The 23125-nt window shown below is 38.0% G+C and overlaps 1 protein-coding gene across 2 annotated transcripts in view; it reads left to right on the top strand.

Annotated features, from left to right (window-relative positions):
- The window catches only part of MAGI2 (membrane associated guanylate kinase, WW and PDZ domain containing 2), a 1483873-nt gene that overhangs the window by 952336 nt on the left and 508412 nt on the right, over positions 1–23125 (top strand). For both annotated transcript variants that reach the window (XM_064289914.1, XM_003407180.4), the window contains exon 5: positions 19419–19629. In XM_064289914.1, coding sequence (XP_064145984.1) covers positions 19419–19629 — 211 coding nt within the window. The remainder of the gene's footprint in view (positions 1–19418; positions 19630–23125) is intronic.

Raw genomic sequence — 23125 nt, 5'->3', positions numbered from 1 at the left:
ATCACGGCCTTATCACCTCATTTGTGTATTAAAAGGATTGCAGTCCCCTAATTGATCTACCCGCCTCCCAGTTTCTTCTCTACCAAATTACCATTTTTCCCTTGATCACATGAAGATTCTTGAACAAACTTGGCCCTGTGATTATCCTTCTCAAAGCTTGGAAGACCTTCTGTTTTCACTGGTTCAAACTCCTTGAGCAACCACTCAGGTCCCCCATGTTTGATTGCAAAATCTCTGTTAGCTTTGGCTTCCGTTATTTCCCTAAACGCTCTTCTTTCGTCGACATCCTATATTCATAAAACACCTTCACCTGTCTGATTCGATCATTCCCACACCTGAACCTTCTATAATTCTATTCAAACTCCAATTAAATTTTTGAAATACTCAAGGAATCTTTTATTGACTCCCACGATAAAAAGTTGAGACTTCCCTTCAAGTTGAGACTGAATAAGCATAGTACAGTTTGCACTTTTCATTCATTTGGACAGTATTGGTTAGCCTGGTACTAGTAGGTAACTTTACGTAGTGTGCATGTCTGGCATCCCCACGTAAATTATAAATACCATAAGGACAAGCACTACTTTGACATTTACTTGTCTCAGTGATTAGCACATGTCTTTAAATATTTTAACTCTTCAGTAAATCTTTATGTTTTAGTCAGCCATGACTGACCTCTGGAGAATGTGAATGTATCAATATGATTAGTTTTATTTCATGCATATCTTGCTCCACAAAGTGTCTTCAGGCCACAATGTTTCCTAAATTTGAAAGATAAGGCATTACAGATCCCATATTTTTTTAAAAAAAATTGTATGATAACCAAGGATAATTACACAGAATTTTATTTTTTTAAATATGTTTTTATAAATGAGAATCATTCATTCTCCGTAACTTTAAAAACATCAAAACAGATAAATGATTAATAGAATTGTTTTAAAATATTGGACTCTTCTGAAGAAAAGCAGAGTCCCACCAAAACCAAAACCCGCTGCTGTCGAGTCCATCCCAACTCATAGTGACCCTATAGGAGAGAGTAGAACTGCCCCATAGTGTTTCCAAGGAGCACCTGGTAGATTCGAACTGTTGACCTTTCTGTTAGTAGCCATAGTTCTTAACCACTACACCACCAGCGTTTCCGAAAGTCCCATAAACCAGAGCAATTGGGTTAAGCTTTCTCGGGTTTCTTTTATTTCATGAGTTATCTGCTAAATTTTTCCGGAAAGTAATTCACTATTATATTGTCACTTCCCTTCATCAGCAATTAAGGAGCCTAGTGCAAAGAATTAGAAATGCACATATATTTTAAAGGCAGCTAAATCTCCCTGCTAATGCACACACAATGCCAGGAGGAACAGGGCCCGTGAGAGCTACCTTCTCCAACAAAGAGAATACAGTATACATACACAGAGCTGCCTTCTCCAGGCCCCCCAGTCCGCAATTAGTGCAAATGAACTGCCTCTCCCGGAGAGCAAACAGAGTGTCCCTTATGTGATCACCCAGTGTCCTCAGCAATGATCTCAGTTCACCATTAGGGACCCGCATCCAGGTCCTGTGCTGCTTGGCACACTGGCTGTGCATGCACCATCAGTCCTGCCTCTGTGAATGAGGTCCTGTCACTGTCAGAAGAATGATGTCCTCCGTAGTGAATCTCGCTGTTTTCCTGTGAATAATGGCCCACTCTGAAACCACCCCAAGGCCTATCCCCTGCTTATTTTTGTGTGGATTCACAGAGGCTGCAATTTGTGTATCCACTCAGATCTTTATCATTTTTCTTTGAAGAGGCTTAATTTTATGATCTTGTTCCCAAACAGAGTACTGGGTTTTCTCTTTCCATTGGATTAGAACATCTCTGGACTATTTTAAATGAATCTTTTAAAAGTACATGTTCCATTTATAAATTAGGGATATTTTATTTTTTCTTAAAAAGTATTGTACGAAAGTTAAAACTGCCCTAATTGTAAAATGTTCTGTGTAATTGCAAAGTCACAAGGTAAGCACTGTAGAGTTTGTGGTTATGAACTATAGCAGTGATTGTAACTACACCATTAAAAAAATAACATCACGACTAGTTTCAGGAACATCACCTCAAATCAAGGCAGACTTGCTTTGCAAGTAAACTGAAAGGGATGCATTTCTGTGAATCTCTTCATGCCCTCAGATTGATTCAGCATTTTCAGTGACTTGCATTAAGCCTTTGTGGAGAGTGTTTTTCTATTTCTCTTAGGGTTTATATAATGTGTGTGAGATTGACTACATCAATGAGGAATCCAGAACAAGAACAACCAGGGTAACTTACTCCTCAGGTTTGTACAGCACTCATTGGTTGTTGTAGTTAGGGTCCCTCGAGTTGATTCCATCTCATAGTTGACTCAGTGTGACAGAGTACAACTGTCCCATAGGGTTTCCTAGGCTATCTTTTCAAGAACAGATCACCAGGTCTTTTCTCCTGTGGAGCCGCTGGGTGGGTTTGAAACCACCAGCCTTTCAGTTAGTAGCTGAGTGCTTAACCAGTGCATCACTAGGACTCCTTGTAACACCTGTGGATTAACTGAAATGTTCAGTTTCTTCTGGCTGTCCAGGCATTCTTAGAGTCTAAGATTATTTCTAATTATAGGCATGTTTCTCTCTAGGTCTAATTTTCACCCTGTGTTCCATTTCCTTACCTCATATTTCTCCTCAAAGAAGTGATTATAATTCTTGGTGTGAAATCCCAGCTACATTATTGTCAGATTAAAACTGGTCTAGTTATTTCTGGCCCAGGGCTGGCCTTTCTTTCTGCAGAGGAAAGGTCTCTGGATATGGTCTGTCAGCCTATCCATTCCTCTTCTGTGGCTCCATCATCAGGAGCCTTATCTTTATCTTTTATCTTTTTCCTCCTAATTGACTTCTTACTTTCTTCAAAAAATACCTTGACTCCAATTTGGCCCCAAGAATAGTGCTCGAATTAGAAAGATCAAGATTAAATAAAGCCTTCTTCCTTTTCCCTTTCAGTCTCTTTGAAGTTCCTGAAGCTTCAGAAAGTAAAGTTTCATTTATGTTTCCTTCAGTCCTATTCCCCTGATTTTTCTCCTAGAATTTTGAAAGCAAATTCTAAGAACTATTGTACATGTAGATCCTGTGTTTTAATTCATATCATGTTTTGGTCTTTGAATAATTAAAATACTTGTATCATTTTCTTTCACCCCAAAATTTTTGGAGCATTTGGGGAATTTAATTCTGTATGATAAATATTTTTATAATTCATTATGTTGTGAAAATCATATAGCATATAAAATTTCAAAGCTGAGGATTCATTTTATTGCCATAATTACCATCTACTTTTATTAAAATCTCAGCAATTAAATATTGCAGAAGGAAGAAAATATACTAATTAAGGCAACTCTTCTTCTCCCTTGTTAATGGAAAATAATTCCCTTTACTAATCTTTCTAGTGATTCTAATTTAGCTTTTTATAACTCAGGAAAGCTTTTCCCATGTCATCTTCCACTCATAGATTTTGAATTTTCTGTTTTCATAAGTTTCTGTATTGTTCTTTTAGTGTTCCAAGTAACTTGTAATCAGTTGTGGGTGTTAGAAAGAGATGAAAAAAATAATTTGAGGTATTAAGTATGCTTTCTTAATAATTCTTTTGTCCCTGGCTAGCCTCCTGAGTAACTGAGATTCAATTTGCTTATAAATATCACGGAGTTAAAAATCATTCTTCATAGATTGGGAATTTCTTCATTCTCAACTGATACATCATCTCAAGAATCAGAAGCATGGTTTAACCATTATTCCGTTGTTGTTGCTGTGTGCCATTGAGTCAATTCTGACTCATAGCAACCCTATATAACAGAGTAGAACATCCCCATCAAGTTTCCTATGCTGTGATCTTTACAAGAGTAGATTCCCGGGTCTTTTCCACTGTGGAACTACTGGTGAGTTCGAACAGCCCATTTTTCAGCTGGCAGCCAAGTACTTTAACTTAACTTTCCATAATTCTAATATTTTATGCTAGACTTCTGTTTCCTTCATGGTTTCAAATAATGAAGAAAAAGACTTGTTAAACATATCAAGAGAATATTGTTTTTGTGTGGCAGTGGGGTTTGGGGGATACTTATATATACACACATACGTATATATTTTTAAACTTCCCACTGTGTTTAAGGGTCACTCCTTATTCTTATATCTTATTTAATAAGATTTATAGTGCATTTTTGAGAACTTAGAAACACTTTGGGAGTACTAAGGAGCTGGAAACCACGTAAAAGTCAGTAATCGACATGCATAAAAAAAGCTCTGGAAGGACCAGAAGACAATAATTGTCTTTGTTGGGTGGATTCCTGGAGAACTAGGGAAGAGAGCAGGGGGGAGATCTACCTAGACTGGATGTCCCCTTTGTACTTTTGGACTCTGTGCCATGTGCATGTTGTACCACATCAAAGAAGAGTAAATTTTTTTCTAAATTGATGAGCAAAAATTTAGTAATCCTGCAATGTAGAAACATTTTAACATCCATATTATATTTCCTATTCTCATTTTAGGAAAAAAAAAATGCCAAGCCAATTCTGACTCATAGCAACCCTAAAGGACAGAGTAGAACTGCCCCATGGAGTCTCCAAGGAGTGCCTGGTGGTTTCAAACTGTGGGCCTTTTGATTAGCAGCCATAGCTCTTAACCACTACACCACCGGGGTAGAAGGTCTCATTTTAGAAGGTTTAGGAAAATTTAAGGAAAGTTGATAAGAAAGCTTTTTTAAGCAATAAGTCACAATCTTGACTTCTTTGGTTCAACTGGCCACATAGAATGCAGGTGGCTACAATGTGACTGCTTCCTTTTGGAAGACAAAATATCCTCCACATTTCATTCCAGGATCTATAGTATAGCCATGATAAAAAAAATCAATTACAGTGAAATTTTTCTCTTGTCCAAGCATCAACCCTGAAGTGTTGGTTCACTTACAAGAGCCTGTGGTTCAAATTCTAAGAACTCCAACTTGCGGCAGTGAAGCTGACAACATTCTCTGACAGGCCCTCCCACCCCAATACAATAAGACACTGGATCAATATAACCAACATACTTGGTGATACAATTGTTGGGTTTGCAAGAAAGCAAGGGAAGTCTTCAAACCCCAGCACCTCCACTACTACAGCCTCTATCACAAGTGACCAGAAACCATAGTGGGGAACAGACAGTTGTATGGCCACTTGAAAGCCAAAGTTGCCATACGGGGAAATGAGAAGACTAAGCCTAGGGCTAATATGCATCTCTGACTCTGCTTAAAATCAGTGCCCTCAAAGTGATGCCAAGTTCATAGCTTAGTAGCACCCTTCGCATCCAATAGAAACAAATGCAGACTTCCACAGAAAGTAGTAGAGAGCTAGGAAAATAATGCGTGGTTTATGAGGAAACTTTTCCCCTTCTTTAAGTGACTTAACCACACTGTCTCGGTGTGTCTTTAGATTAGTAGAAAGACTCAATTTATACAAACACCTTTAAAAAAGAAACTGTACCTGTGTATGTGTTTTTTTTAACACTTGCATTATTATTATTATTTTTTTTTTGACAAGACCTAATATCTTAAATATCAGTTAAAATTGATCAAGCTTCTTATTTCTGTAGAGGAAAATAATTTAAATTCCTTGATTGATTTAACTTCTCAATTAATTTGAAGTGTTCTAAGTATGTCTGTCAGTTTGTCTTAGAGGTGGCTTGTGAGTTGTTGTGATACTGGAAGCTATGCCACAGGTATTTCAAATACCAGCAGAGTTACACATGGTGAACAGATTTCAGCTGAGCTTCCAGACTAAGGCAAACTAGGAAGAAGGGCCTGGCAGTCTACTGCTGAAAAAATTAGCCAGCGAAAACCTTATGAATAACAGTGGAACATTGTCTGACATAGTGCTAGAAGATGACCCCCTCAAATTAGAAAGCACTTAAAATATGACTGGGTAAGAGCTGCTTCCTCAAAGTAGAGTCGACCTTAATGGCATGGATAGAGTCAAACTTTTAAGACCTTGGTTTACTGATGTGGTATGACTCAAAATGAGAAGCAGCTGCAAACATCTATTAATAATACGAATATGGAATGTACAAAGTGTGAACCTAAGAAAATTGGAAGTCATTGAAAATGAAATGGACTGCATAAAGGTTGATATCTTAGGCATTAGTGAGCTGAAATGGACTGGTATTGGCCATTTTTAATTGGACAATCATATGGTCTACTGTGCCAGCAATGACAAATTGAAGAGGAATGGCATTGCATTCATTGTCAAAAAAGAATATATCCATACACCTACAAGGAAGGACATTTAATAAGAACTATTATTGAAAGTTTATGCACCAACCACTAATGCCAAAGATGAAGAAATTGAAGACTTTTACCAAATACTGCAGTCTGAAATTGATCAAACATGCAATCAAAATACATTGATAATTATTGGTGATTGGAATGCAAAAGTTGGAAACACAGAAGAATGAACGTATTTGGAAAATATGGCCTTGGTAATATAAATGACACAGGAGATCCCATGATAGGATTTTGCAAGATTAATGACTTCTTCATTGCAAACACCTTTTCTCATCAATGTAAACGGTGACTATACACATGAACCTCACCAGATGGAATACGCAGGAAACAAATTGACTACATTTGTGGAAAAAGACAATGGAAAAGCTCAACATCATCAGTCAGAGCAAGCCCACTAGAGCCTAAGTACAACCTTGAGACATATCCCATCTGAATTTAGAGACCATCTCAAGAATAGATTTGACTCATTAAACACTAATGACCAAAGACCAGATGAGTTATGGAATGACATCAAGGACATCATACACAAAGAAGGCAAAAGGTCATTAAAAAGACAGGAAAGGAAGAAAGGACCAAAATGGATGTCAAAAGAGACCCTGAAACTTACCCTTGAACATCAAGTAGCTTAATCGAAAGGAAGAAATGATGAAGTAAAAGAGCTGAACAGAAGATTTCAAAGGACAGCTCAAGAAGACAAAGTAAAGCATTATCATAAAATGTGCAAAGACCTAGAGTTAGAAAATCGAAAGGGAAGGACACACTCAGCATTTCTCAAGCTGAAAGAACTGAAGAGAAATTTTAAGCATGATGTTGCAATATTGAGGAATTCTATACGGAAAATATTAAATGATGTATGGAACATCAAAAGAAGATGGAAAGAATACACAGAGTCACCGTACCAAAATAATTGCTTGATATTCAGCCATTTCAGGAAGTATCATATGAGCAAGAACTGATGGTACTAAAAGAAGTCCAAGCTGTACTGAAGGCACTGGCGAAAAACAAAGCTCCAGGAATTCATGGACTACCAGTTGAGATGTTTCAACAAATGAATGCAGCACTGGAAGCACCCGCTTGTCTATGCCAAGAAATTTATAAGACAGCTACCTGGCTAACCAGCTGGAAGAGATCCATATTTGTGCCCATTCCAAAGAAAGGTGATACAACAGAATGCAGAAATTATTGAAAAACATCATTAATATTACACACAAGTAAAATTTTGCCAAAGGCCATTCAAAAGTGATTGCAGTAGTATATCAACAGGGAACTGCCAGAAATACAAGCCGTATTCAGAAGAGGACATGGAACCAGGGTTATCATTGCTGATGTCAGATTGATCTTGGCTGAAAGCAGAGATTATCAGAAAGATGTTTACCAGTATTTTATTGACTACGCAAAGTCATTTGATTGAATGGATCATAACAAATTATGGATAACCTTACAAAGAATGGTAATTATAGAATACTTAATTGTGCTCATGTGGAGTCCATACGTAAACCAACAGGCAGTGGTTCAGAAAGAACAAGGGGATACTGCATGGCTTAAAATCAGGAAAGATGTGCTTCAGGGTTGTATCTTTTCACCATACTTACTCAATCTGTAAACTGGACAAATAATCAGAGAAGCTAGACTATATGAAGAAGAACATGGGATCAGGATTGGAGGAAGACACATTAACAATCTGTGATATTTAGATGACACAACCTTGCTTGCTGAAAGTGAAGAGGACTTGAAGCACTTATTGATGAAGATCATACTACAGCCTTCAGTATAGATTACACCTTAACATAAAAAAAAAAAAAAACCAAACCCAGTGCCATCGAGTCGATTCCAACTCCTAGTGACCCTATAGGACAGAGTAGAACTGCCCCATAGAGTTTCCAAGGAGCGCCTGGAGGATTCGAACTGCCAACCCTTTGGTTAGCAGCTGTAGCACTTAACCACTACACCACCAGGGTTTCCCCTTAACATAAAGAAAACAAAAATCCCCACAAGTGGACCAATAAGCAACATCATAATAAACGAAAGAAAGGTTGAAGTTGTCAATGATTTCATCTTACTTGTATCCATAATCAATGCCCACGGGAGCAGCAGTCAAGAAATCAAATGATGTATTTGCATTGGGCATATCTGCTCAAAAGACCTCTTTAAAATGGTAAAAAGCAAAGATGTCACTGTAAGGACTAAGGTGCACCTGACCCAAGCCATGCTGTTTTCAGTCACCTAGTATGCAAACGAAAGATAGATAATGAATAACAAAAACCAGATAAGAATTGTGATGTCTTTGAATTATGGTGTTGGTGAAGAATAGTGAATATATCATGGACTGCCAGAAGAATGAACAAATCTGTCTTGGAAGAAGTACAGCCAGAATGCTTCTTAGAAGCAAGGATGGCAAACTTTGTCTTGCATGCTTAGGACATGTTATTAGGAGGGATCAGTCCCTGGAAGACGTCATGCTTGATAAAGTGGAGGGTCAGCAAGAAAAACGAAAACCCTCAATAAGATGGATTAACACAGTAGCTGCAACAATGGGCCAAGCATAACAATTATGAGGATGATATAGGACTGAGTGGTGTTTTTTTCTGTTGTTCATGGGGTCACTATGAGTTGGAAACAACTCCATGGCACCTGACAATACAAAAAGTAGTAGAACTTAAGTAATAACATCCAACATTTACTGAACACCTACTATGTTCTAGTTGTTCACTATTCTAAGCACTTCATATACATGTCATATCTAATCCTTATTAAAAAAAATCCTTATAGCTAATGTTATTTCCATTTTACACTTAAGAAAATTGAGGCATGCACAAGGAAACTTGGTCAACATCACACTGGAAGGGATAGATTCAAACTCAGGTATTCTGACAGTAGATATAGCAATTATGCTCTACTGCTTCTCATGGAGAGTGTTGCTACCTGAAAATTGTTAAAGAAAAAAGTTCAAATTTTTAAAAAATCTCAAATTTCTCTTGTTACGTCTCCTTATCAGCTACAAACAAGTTTCTCAATACTTTTTTTCTTGAGGTAAATGTTCTTCAGCTATGCTTACTTCCAAAAAAAATAATATGAGCACAAGGGGAAATAGTTACCATATTTATTAAATTGTATCACATAGCCTTTAGAAATACAAATCATAGGGCGTTCTCAGAGGAAAATAAATTGTGGGAATTCTAATTTTAAAAGATTTCAAAGAAAAATTGACAGTTGCCTGTCAATAACAAATCCGTTGTTATTTTTCATTCTGAAGGATGACAGGTACAGAAGATGGAGTTAACTATATGCATGGTGTTCTTGTTAGTTGCTGTTGAGTCAGTTCTTACTCATGCTGAGCCCATGTATATGCATGTCGTTGTTGTTAGGTGCTGTTAAGTCAATTTCAATTCATAGTGACAACATATGACAGAGTAGAACTGCCCCATAGAATTTTCTTGGCTGGTAATCTTTACAAGAGCAGTTCAACATGTCTTTCTCCCTCAGAGACTTTGAGTAGGTTCGAACCGCCAATCTTTTGGTTCGCAGCCAAACATTTAACCATTGTACCACCAGGGCTCCTTGTTATATATGCATACATCATGTGAAATGAAAATAGGAGTAACATATAAAATAGGTATTTTCGTTCTCTTGAAATGTTTTTTTTCTTGCTTTCTGGCTACTCTTTAATGGTGGTGACATTCAGATTCAGGTCCATGGCATTCTGATTTATTCTTGTATCCAAAAGGAAGTGTGCTAGATACAGGCAGGGCAATAGCGTGTAGGCAAATGGAATAGCTACTATACATATTTTTGTAATATCGAACCTTAGACTGGGCCACAGCTATAGGACTTATGATGAGAGGACTGAATGAAAAGATTCATGCATTCAACTCTCTCCTAATTAAATGGTTTCCAATTCCTGTGCTTTGTACAGAATTTCAAGCTCTTCAGAATTTCTTAAAGGAAAAAGAAAATCGTATTTATCGAATCCAACAAAACCATTACAGTACATAGAAAAGATGAAAGAAATTGTACTTCTCAGTTCTTCTCAACAGTAAAAGTGAAGGTGAAATGGATTTTCTGAGTGATACATTCTGGGAGAATAATCTGGGCCTGCCTGGCTCAGCACCTCCTTTGCTCCTCTAGGAACATGTTCTGCCCCTGCGTGAGAGACCACCCTAGTTCCCTGCTGCCCATGGGTAAATCATCCTGGTTCTGAGTTTCACCAGAGGCCCATTTCCTCTCACCCTAACACATCCCTAGATTGACCTTTATCAATAAATTGGCAAGTGTTTTTATCTGTATTTTTACAATAAAAAAAATAGAAAATGTGGGAATGTTGTGGTTCTCCATTCGCCTTTCTTGCTTGTTTTGCCTTAATTTGTTCAAGTGGACAAGGCAGGTGCTACTTACTGCTTCCCTCTCAACCTGCTTTACAATAAACTGATAAAAAGGTCTTTTGCCTCCCCCATTAAGGTCTTCATCAAGTATCTTGCACATACCAGTTGCCATCTAATTGATTCCAAGTCATGGCAAGCCCATGTGTGCCAGATGTAACTGTCTTCCGTAGGGTTTTCAGTAGCTGATTTTTTGCAAGTAGATCTCCAAGGCTTTCTTGTGAGACAGCTCCGGGTGAACTCAAACATGCAACCTTTCAGCCAGCAGCCCAGCCTGTTAACTGTTTGCACCAACCAGGGGCTCCATCTTACACATGTTAGGTATTAAATCCATTAGTGTTAATTTAATGATTGATTAAATAAAGAATGAAGATATGAATGAATAAGCAAATAAGTGTAATTAACTAGGAGGACTTGGCTCAGTTGTCTTTGGCACATCAATAAATAAAATTAAAGACTTCTTTAGAGACTCTAGACTTTTTCAAGAGATGTTTTACATTTCTTTTGAGAATTTAGTAGCATTATATAGTGAAGGAAAAAATGTCTATTTGTTCATATTTAAACTTTTTGAATGATTTCTCTGTTAGCATTCTGTTTTCTTTTCATTCATTCTTTAAGCCATCATCCCACCACCTACCTACCCCACCAAAATTACTGCTATAACTTTTCCCTAATGTCCCCATTGCCATTATGAGAGGCACAGAGAGGTTTCCGTGTCATTAATTTCAGTAGACTTTGTGTTCGTATCTTGATGGTCTGGTCAGAAGCTTTAGCCACTGTTAACCACTTAACCATTCCATCCTCCCTCTCCTTTGGCTCCTATGACAGGAAGGTCTACTGTTTTTGTTTTGTTTTGTTTTGTTTTGTTTTACTTCCCTGGCTACTCCTTTGCCAGTTTCTTCTCTGATTAACTGTTAAATGTTGGAGCTGCTCAGACAGTTGTTCTAGGGATTCTTGTTTCTTTTTACTACACCATCTTGCTATGCAATTTCATTCATTCTCACAGCCTAAATTAGTGTTGTCTTTCAAGTTGATTCTCTCCAACCAAGAACTCTCTCACTTGACATCTCCACTTTAAAGTTTGGCATGGACCTCTAATTCAGTGCATCCAAAGCTGTACCCACAGCCTTTCCCCCTTTACCTGCACTGAATCCTGAGCCCCCTCTCATGATGCCAACTTAGTGAATGGCTTCACCATCTACCAGGTTTACCATGACTTCTTCTTTCTCCGTATCTATCCAGTCCTTTTAAAAACCATACCAAATCTACACTCCAAATATTTTCCCAACCCACTTCTTTCCATCCCCATGTCACCATTATCTTTTGTCTAGAACACTATAATCGTTTTCCACTGGCCTATAAACATCTTGTCACCCTCAAATCCATTTCCGCAGAAGAGCTAAAAAACCCATTGCTGTCGAGTCGATTCTGACTCATAGTGACCCTATAGGACAGAGTAGAACTGCCCTTTAGGGTTTCGAAGAGTGGCTGGTGAATTTGAACTGCCGACCTTTAGATTAACAGCCAAACCCTTAACCACTAACACTGCCAGGGTTCCCCAGAACAGCTAGGAGATCTTTACGGAAAATGAAAATCTGGCTTTTCCATCTCGTTGACTAAGACACGTCAATGATTTCTCATTCTCAATAGACTGTCCCAAATCCTAAGCATGCCTTGAATGGCCTTGAGTAATCCGGACCCTGTTTACCACTTCTTTCTCTCCTACCTTTCTCTGAAAGAAGTCTCTTGATTCCTTTTTCCAGTTTCATATTATGTAGCATATGGAAAAGATGCCTTCTTTCACTCATTATATATTAGATGAATGCATATGCATAGGATCCCATCTTCCCTTTGGTAGTACTCATCACACTTAAAATTATTTGTTTAAAGACTACACCTCTTGCCATACGAATTGTGAGTTCCATGAGGACAGGGGCTGTGTCTCTCTTGTTCACTGCTTTGTCCTTAGTGCCTGACATAAAATAAGTACTATAATAATGGGTAGGGAAGGTGTCTGGCCTTTTCTAACTTCACTAGGGGAAGGAACATCAAGATCAACATCCTGAGGCTGATTCCTATGAGGCAGAGGTAAGACATGCCTCTTTCCTCCATCATCTTTACCAATTCTGACACCAACCACCCCTCCCACAGCACTCTACTTCTCTGCAGGGTTCAGTAATTCATTGCAATGGCCACATAGAACTCATACACAGTAACTCATGATTATGGGGTTTATAAGGGAAGTAACACGTTACAGTTCAGGCTCAGGAACACTCAGGATACAGTTCTTGCATCAAGACAGCTTCTTCCCAGCTGCGCTCGCAGGCATGCCTCTCCCTGGCCCTCTGCCTATGCCCAAAGGCCCTCAGCTTTCTTGTTCTGAGAACCAGGTAGCCCACTGTGTGGTCTTTCCTGCCACTGCTTCTCTGCCACCACTTCTCATCATCTTCAGGGTTACAACTTACTGTCTGTCTCCTGGGTCCAGGAGCATCTCAGTGCAGGGATCCTGGGTCCAAAAGATGGGCTCTCTGTTCCTGGCTGTTCTTCCTTGGGTAGTGGTAGGCTCTTCTCTTTCCTACCTCTGGGGTGTCTCATTTCACGCCCAGCAGGATGGCAAAACTGACCAATCCCTTTGGTGGGCCACAATTACTCCATCACACAGTACTGCCCAGTCACTTGGGTGGGAGTTACAAGACTATGGCGAGAAAGACCGCACAAAAGCAGTCCAACTCAACGCAAATGCTTTAAAAATACTGATAAAATGAATAGTGAAAAAATGACCTTGCTTTTGAACTTTTCAAATATAACATGGAATTTTGTAATCCCTAGACAGCATTCAGTGTATTGGTAATCGCATGTGGTAATAAGCTACAGCAAAGACAATCTGAAGAGAGTGATGGTACCTTCTCTTGCCGATTTTACCCTACACAATTCACAAAAGTCAAATATGTATGAGAAACAATGTTTATAGCAGCTTAGAGTATATCACTAAGGACTGTATTTCACTATTTTCATAAATTTTTCTTTTTAAGGGCAAAAATGAAAGATTGTAAAACATTCTTGTGCTTCCTAATTACCGACATTCATGCTGTTTGTTCTAAATTGAAGCATAAAGGGGAAAAATTGATCCAAGCAATTGATACTGAGACAAAGATGACATTCTACTTTTTTTTTTATAATTTATTTTATTTTACTGTTGTTGAGAATATACACAGAACATACATCAATTCAACAATTTCTACATGTACAATTCAGTGACATTCATTACATTCTTCAAGTTATCCAACCATTCTCACCCTCCTTTTCTGAGTTATTCTTCCCCCATTAGCAGAAACTCACTGTTTCCTAAGGTTCCTAACTAATCTTTCATATTTCTCTTGATCCCAGATAGATAGATCTTAAAAGAGCACAATGCTCAAGGTAGACATTCTTTACTAATTAAACTAAACTATTATTTTGTTTTAAGAAGACTTCAGAGGATATTTTTAGTTTAAGATTTTCAAATTATCTCAGGGTAATAGTTTCAGGATTTTATCCAGACTCCATGGCTCCAGAAAGTTTAAATTCTATGAGAATTTAAAAATATGTTCTTCACTTTCCCTCTTTTGATCAGGATTCTCCTATAGAATCTTTGATCAAAGTGTTCAGTAATGGTGTTCAGGCACCATCCAAGTCCTTCTGATCTCTTGGCAAAGGAGGCAGTTGTTCATATAGGCAATTAGCCACACATTCCATTTCCTCCTCCTATTCCTGACTCTCCTTCTTCCTCGGTTGCTCCAGTTAAATAGAATCCAACTGTTATATCTTGAAGGGCTGCTTGCAAGGCTTTAACACCCCAAGCACTATGCAAGGAACTAAGAGGTAGAGCAGAAGCAATGAACATGTTATTAGGGAAATGGTATTCTACTTTAGTAATTTAGAATTATCTTTATTAATTTTTAAAGTAATAAAAGTAATAGATTAGTGAATGTAAAAACATGTAAACTTTAATTTTCTTTTCCAACTTCCATCCAAATTTATTGTCCTGAGGTAATCAAGGCTGATGAACTTTCATACATTCTTCAAGACTATTTTTTACATTAATATGTTGTTGTTAGGTGCCGTTGAGTCAATTCCAACTCATAGTGACCCTACTCTGTCATGGGACAGAGTAGAACTGCACCATGAGGTTTCCTAGGCTGTAATCTTTATGGGAGCAGATCATCAGATCTTTTCTCTTGCAGAGGGGGCTGGTGGGTTCAAACTGCTGAGCTTTCAGTTAACAGCTGAGCCTAACAAAGTGCCTAACCATTGCCCCACCGGGGCTCCTTCATATTCATACAGACATATAGAAGAGTTTACATATGTATGTAAAAGGCCTTAGTTTTTGGTTATTTAAAAAAAAAGGATTAACAATACACATTATTCTGCAACTTAGATTCCCTATTGAACAGTAATCACAAGGACCTCTCTGGGTCAATAATAGATATCCAATTCATTGTTTTTCAAATAGATACTTTTTTTTTAATTCATTGTTTTTAAAATAGATACTTGTCTATAGTAATGATAACCACAATTTATTTAATTATTTTCTTATTGATGGACATTTAGATCATTTCTAGGATTTTGCTACTACAAGCAATGCTGCAATAAACCTATTTTTTTTTTTGTAGGTATACTTATACATCGGTGCCTTTATTTCAGAGGACACATTCTTAAAGTGAGATTACTGAGGCAAAGTATATGTGTATTTGTATTTTAATAGCTATTGACATCCTAAAATATTGTTGCATTTCGTATTTCCGAGATAGCTGCTTTGTCCCCCCTTTTTCTCTCACTTTCAGACCTCTGAATCTCAGCTGTGCTCTCCTTCCAATTCCTGAATTAATACTTCTGCTCTAAGAAAGCATTGCTCCTCACCATGGTGACCCTCACTGCAGCTCTAGTGGTTTTCAACTCTTGGTTACCTTCCAAGTCTCCCACTAGAGCACGCTTTGATTTCTGGATGACCTCCATGCCACAGGGCAGTCTTGGCAGTACTATCTGATAAATATTTTCACTTCATCATTTCCCCGCTGTGGAGATCTGGAACCACTCAGCAGGAAATGTTCCTCCCTAAGTTCGAAACTGAAAGTAGTACCGAGGTCTCCTCTGCTTTGGGTATGAGTTGGAATCAACTCGACTGCAACTGGTTTGGTTTTTTTGGTTTTGTCCTTTTATAGGGCTTCCTCCTTCTTACCATCACCACCCCATACCTCAGGCCAAGACCTAAAGGCAGTGGTGTTGGAAGCCTGAAAAAAGCAGGCAGTTTCTTAAGTCTAGCCTTGTTCTTCAGAGTCGCAACGAGTCGGAACCAGCTCAACAGCACCTAACAACAATATACTTCATACAGTCCACGTTCCAATTATTAATGGATGTTTGCAGCTCTTTCTTCTCATTTTGAGTCATGCCACATTAGCACATGAAGGTTCCAGAAACTTGACTCTATCCATGTCATCAAGGTGGACTCTACTTTGAAGAGGCAGCTTCCCCAGTCTTATTTTGAGTGCCTTCTCACTGGCACTATATCAGACAATATTCATCTGTTACTCATAAGGTTTTCACTGGTCAATTTTTTCAGAAGTAGACTGCCAGGTCCTTCTTCCTAGTCTGTCTTAGCCTGGAAGCTCTGCTGAAACCTCCACCAAGGGTAACCCTGCTGGTATTTGAAATACTGGTAGCAAAACTTCCAGTATCACAGCAACATACAAGCCACCATAGTACAATAAACTGACCATCATGTGGTAGTTATTGTTTAAGAAAATATGGCATTTCTGTTTACTTAATTACTGTTTAGGGAAACAGAAATACCATATGATCCAGCAATCCCACTCCTGGGGTATATATTCTAGAGAAATAAGAGCTGTCACATGAATAGAGATATGCAAGTCTATGTTCATTGCATCATTGTTCACAATAACAAAAAGATGGAAACAACCTAAATACCCATCAATGGATGAATGGATAAAGAAACTATGGTACATACACACAATAGAATACTATTTGACAAGAAAGAATAATGATGAATCCACAAAAAATCTCACAACATAGATGAATCTGGAGGACATTATGCTAAATGAAATGTCAGTCACAAAAGGAAAAATATTGTATGAGACTACTATTATAAAAAGTCAAGAAAAGGTTTACACACAGAAAGAAATATTCTTTGATTGTTACCAGGGATGGGAGGGGGAGGGAGGGAGAATCACTAGATAATAGACATGTGTTAATTTGGGTGAAGGGAAAGGCAACACACAATATGGGGAAGGTCATCACAATGTGATGAAGACAAAGGAAGACACCGAGAGGTATGTAAGAATAAAGGGCAACTAAGTTAAATACTATAACATATCCAGTCCTACAACAACAGTAATAACAAACAATAACATACTGATAGATACAAAGGTAGATATGTATGTGAAATAGGTGTGGAGGTCCTAGGGGAGTACACCCACATGCATATAGAGGTATGGTTATGAATGTTTCTGCATACATGTTTGTATGTGGCGCGTGTATATTCATATATGTAGTAGAGCACACTGGGGCACAGTTATGGAAACTTCTTAGACATAACCAAACACTTTGAGGGACTGAGTTACTGGGCTAGAAGCCTAAGGACCATTGTCTTGGGGGACATCTAGGTCAATTGGCATAACACAGTTCATAAAGATAATGTTCTACATCCTACTCTGATGAGTAGATTTGGGATCTTAAAAGCTTGCAAGTGGCCGTCTAAGACACAGGTACTGGCTTCTTCCCATCTAGAGAAAAGGAGAATGAGTAAAACCAAAGACTCAAGGAAGCAATTAGTCCAAAAGAGTAATGACCCACGTGAACCACAGCCTCCACCAGCCTGAGACTAGAAGAACTAAGTGGTGCCCAGCTACCACTACCAACTTCTCTGCCCAGGAACACAGTAGAAGGTCCCAGTTAGAGTGGGAGAAAAAAGTACAATAAAATTCAAATTTGAAAAATACCAGACTTACTGGTCTGATAGATACTGAAGGAACTCCAACACTATTGCCCTCAGACACCCTTCTAAGTAGGAACTGACACCACTCCCAGAGATCACCTTAACAGTCACAAAATAGACTGGCCTGTAAAATAAACATTAACACCCATGAGGAATGTGCTCCTTAGAACTATCAACTTTTGGAGACCAGAAGGGAAACATTTGCCCCAAAGCAGAGAAGGTAGGGAAGGGCAGGGAAACCAGAAGAATGGAAACAGGGAACCCAGGGTGTAAATGGGGAGAGTGCTGATGTATTGTGGGGATTGCAACAATGTCATGGAAATATTTGTGTATGAATTATTGAATGGGAAACCAGTTCACTTTGTAGCTTTTTAGATTTTCACCTAAAGCACAATAAAATGTATACATATACATATACTATGCAGGATGTATTTTTTTACATTTTCTTTTCTCCTCTCTTATTTTGAGATCTCTGCTCTGATTCAATCATCTTGATAAGGTTAGAATAATTCCCCAAATTTTGTCCTCAGGAAGGGTGCATGGGTAGTATACATTCAGAACTTCTGCTTGTTCAAAAGTGACTTTCTTTTGCTCTAAAGATGAATGACATCTTGGCAGAGTTAGGTTCTTGGCGTCGCAGTACTTTTTTCTCAAGTTGCTACAGATACTACTCTGCTGTCTTTCAGCTTCACGTACAACAGATGAAAGATTTGATGCTCTTCTGTTCCTCTTTTCTTTGGAAGTAATTACGTTTTTTTCAGTGTGGAAACTGGTAAGGTTGCTTTATAACTTTAGAGTTTGAGAATTTTCAACTAGCTGTATCTGGGGGTCAGTATCTTTCACTAATGTGGCCTCAGACTCAGTGAACAGTCTATAGACTCAAGTGTTTCTTCATTTTAGGTAAAATTTCTTCTATTATTTTATATTTCTTGTCATTTTATACCCATGCATTCATTTTTTTCCTTCTAGAACTCTTAGTGCTTACACATGGGGGCTCCTGCATCTATCCTCTAAGCCTGTTATCTTTTCTCTTAAAATATGTATCTTTTAGTTTTTCTCTATGATATTAGTTTCTATTGCTTCTGTAACAAATTATCACAAATTTAGAAGCTTAAAATAGCAGAAATTTATGATCTCACAGTTTCATAGGTTAGAAATCTGATGTGGGTCTCATTGTCCTAAAATCAAGGTGTTGGTGGGGCTTTGTTCCTTGCTGCAAGCTCTAGAGGAGAATTCATTTCCAAAGCCAGCAATGTTGCATCACTTTCACCATTCTTTTATAGTCACACCTCCTTCCTGCCTATCTCTTCTTGTTCTTCTTCCACTATTAAAGACACTTGTGATTACATTGAGGCCACCTGATAATCCAGGATAATCTCCTAACCTCAAGGTCTTTAATTTAATCACATCTACAAAATCCCTTTTGCCATGTAAAATAACATCCACATGTTCCAGGTATTAGAACATAGACATAGACATCCTTAGGGGGCATTTATTCTGCCTGCTGCATCTGTGTTGTGACATGGTCCTTTCATTTCATCTTCAAAACATCTAATTCAGTAATAAGCAATAATAAATTTTAAGATAGGCAAGAACGATGAGTGAAAGGAGAATTTAAATAAACCTAGTAATTTCCAGGGCTGTTCCCAAGTATGCGTTTTCAAAAGTAGTTCTTATTAGCCTTCGTAGAGCATATCCCCTGGCCCAGAATACTCTGTGCTCCCTCTGGAGTCACTAACTACGTGCTCTTTTTCTCTTACAGAATCCAGTGAAAATGAAGACAAGAGTACAGGTGCCTCAGGGGAGACACCCTCCCAGCCTTATCCTGCACCGGTGTACAGTCAACCTGAGGAGCTAAAGGAGCAGATGGATGACACAAAGGCAACTAAACCTGAAGAAAATGATGACTCAGACCCCTTGCCTGATAACTGGGAAATGGCCTATACAGAAAAGGGTGAAGTCTACTTCATTGAGTGAGTTTCAAAGAAACATAGCAGCATATAAATGATGTAGCAAACAGATGTGTTTACTTTCAAAAGCAAACATTGAATTTTATTATTTCTGGCATTAGCTTCTCTCTTTGTGAGAGGATAATGGGATGGCGCCCTAAATATACTTCCAGATTCCAGAATACAGCTATAAGTCCAAGAATAAATTAAGCAATTTCACTAAAAATTTCTGTAATCATGACTTAACAGACAATTCACGTGATGATATTATTAAATTAGAAATAGTCTACATATCATGGGAAATGCTTACTCTACTGTTCCAAGGTCCCCTTATAGTCCAAATAAGATATGATCTATGTATAATTTAAGGCATATTGTCAAAAGTGTCCACCTTCATGTTTAGGAGTTTAATAGGATACAGCCCTTTCGAGCAAGTATTTACTGGTCATAAAAGAAAAATGTTTTAAGCATTTGACCCTGAGATTAGGTATGAATAAAATAATTTGGTTTTGTACAGTTCATCATACCTTATTTTTATTGGATTCAGTTCTATTTGTTGTTTACCATTTTTATCATTTGCCAAGAAGTGCTAATCCTGAACTCCCCTTTATGTCTTTTTTTTTTCAAACTCTAAATTTTCATGTATATTATTGACAATAATGTCCAGCTTCCATTCTCTTTATCTTCTAGGAATAGAGTAATTTTTAAAAGAGGAACTCCAAAATTGAAGATTATGGTACAAAATTAAATTGATGATGTATGAAAGTCAATCAAAGTGTTCATTAAAAAGGAAAAAACTACATATATTATAAATGACCAACAGCCCTTATTCCCTCAAAGTTATGTAAGCCTCAAAGAGAAGAAATAATAGAAACTAAAGTTTTCAGTGTTGACACTGGATAAAAAAAATATGTAAACTCTGACTATTCAAGAAAAATATTAAAACTGGATTCCCTTTGCCAACATGGAGTGATTTATGACTTAGATCTCCATAGGCAGAACTCAGTTGTGAAATTGAAATGTTACCACATACCAGTATTTAATTCTCACGTGAAGTTGGAAACTGAATCATGTGGCCCAGGGAATACATAATCAGGTAATTACTTGGTGCTCTGCTTGAGTTCAACATGGATGAGAAATGAGTGTTTTGCAGAAAATGAATCGCTAACATTCAACTTTTGCAAATCTTCAAAATTTGAAAAAAATAATAAGAGTATCTTGCATTATTTCTTATAGCTATAATCAGTGCCCCAGATACCTCTTATATCCCGTAAATGGAAAAGAGAAAGTCAGATAGAAATTTGAAAAAATGTGACAAATTGACACGATTCAAGTATTAATATCTAGAAACATAATTTTGGTATTGATAAGCACAGGATGGCACCTCGCAGACCAGAAATCAAAATATAAAACCCTAACTGTAAGGATACCTACCAATAATTAATGGCTGATGTTCAGAAAAAGGAGACTGATGATATACAGACTTTATTATGTAATACAGGGGGAGTAAGGCCATGTGGAAACAATAAAAGTAACCCAGCATGACAAGGTGATAAAAGCAAGAACTGTTTCCAGTAATGCAATTATAAAAACTTTCTTTGTGATTGTAAAGTAAACTTCCTCCTTTGAACCATGTCAGGTTTTGGGGTTGCAGAGAAAAGGGACTTTGAAAGACAGGACTTGGCCCAGGTATAGAAAACAATGAGTCTCTGTCCAGGCTAGGGAAAATCTATCAAAAATTATTCCATTAATACTCTATCTAGCCTGTCAACCAGTGTTGGCACCCAAAGATTCATAAGATTTTCTCTCTGTTCTCAAACAAATTGTCAGGTTGGAGAAGAGAGACAAATAGTTATAAACATAGAAAAAAAACTAATTTCTGAATTTTGTGAAACTATTCAGAGAAGGATAAGCTTAACTTATCCTTCAGAGGTAAGTAGTAAAAGGAGAATGATGAGGAAAGTGAGACAACAGGGACTTGAAAAGTTGTTGATACGGAGACCGTTCCAGGTGTAGGAACTGTCATTGCAAAGACCCAATCCCTAGAGAAGCATGCATTAGTTGGTGAATCCTGGAAAACGACTGCCTGGTTTTGAATTTGCTAGATCATTGTTGTTGCTGTTAGTTGGCATTGAGTTGGCTCCAACTCATGGCCACCTTATGTATAACAAACCGAAATATTGTCCAATCCCGTGTCATCTTCATGATCATTAGTATGTTTGAGTCCATTGTTGCAGCTATTGCTAGATCACTAGTGCTTTTTAAAGGCAAGCAGAGGGCTTTGTTAGCTTGCTTTTGTAATCTTCTTAATCCTAAAAGGAAGGATGAATGGATAGTTTTAGGAGTAGACATAGACTGAGGTGGAAAAATAAGGACACAAGTAAGAGACAATTTTATTTGTGGCAAGTAAGCTGATGCTGAAGGAGACTTATCCAGAGGTTAAAATGAATGAAGAAGCCTGGAGTAATGGCTGAAGTGAAGCAACAGGAAGGCAATGCATAAGGCAGGAGCAAATCCTGTATGAAAGGCTGGCCAGCTCAGGAGGTTACTCCACAGAATGAAGACATCCCTTTCTTCTGGACCAGTTTGGGCTTCATGTTTCTTTCCTCTCAAAAGGTTACCAATGAATCTAAAGATTAAGTGTGATGAGTTCAGATATGAGAGAACAGGGAGCACAGCAGTGTCCATCATTACCGGTGCTTCAGTTTCCTTTCTCTCTGTCCACATGTCACTTTATTTCACTTTCCCCTCAGCTTTTCTGGATATTTTCCTGTCTGTTTTCACTCCTTGCTTTTTGTGGCAAGTAAGTTCTTTTCCTAACTGCATTTGCCAAAATCAAATTTTCAACCCACTGATTGTCTGCTAACCAAAAGTTCGGCAGTTTGAATCTGCCAAGTGCTCCTTGGAAACCCTATGGGCAGTTCTACTCTGTCCTATAGGATCACTATGAATCAGTATTGACTCAACAGCAATGGATATTATTCATCTATGAGTACCTTTGCTATTGATATCAGAATGAATTCTTATGTGAATAAACTCTAAGCCCCTTGGTGCCTTGAAAACAGAAATGAAAGACCAGAAGACTGCGATAGAGGCGTGGGGAGAGTATGGTTGCACCATAAGGACCATATAAGGACTGAGCAAAATCATGGTAAAAGACAATGAGATAAAAACAAAAAGTAGGCTGACGCGAAACCAAAAAACCAAACCCATTGCTGTCAAGTCAATTCCAATTCGTGGCGACCCTGTAGGATAGAGTAGAACAGCCCCATAAGGTTTCCAAGAAGCAGCTGGTCGATTTGAACTGCTGACCTTTTGGTTAGCAGCTTCAACTCTTAACCGCTGTGACACCAGGGTTCCTACAATAGTTCAAGAGGAGGGTAAAACAGGGGAAAGGTACAAGAGAAGAAAAAATAGAAACAAGAGAGATTTGTGAGGTAAGGAGAGTTGTGAAAACTTTCCTCTAGTGCAGATACTGTGAGTCACTTAGAGTAATGGAAGTCTCCATGGCAGGTAACAG

The sequence above is a fragment of the Loxodonta africana genome, chromosome 8 (genome assembly GCF_030014295.1).
Source record: "Loxodonta africana isolate mLoxAfr1 chromosome 8, mLoxAfr1.hap2, whole genome shotgun sequence".
In the NCBI taxonomy this organism is placed as follows: Eukaryota; Metazoa; Chordata; class Mammalia; order Proboscidea; family Elephantidae; genus Loxodonta; species Loxodonta africana.
This window is presented reverse-complemented; position numbering and strand designations above follow the sequence as displayed.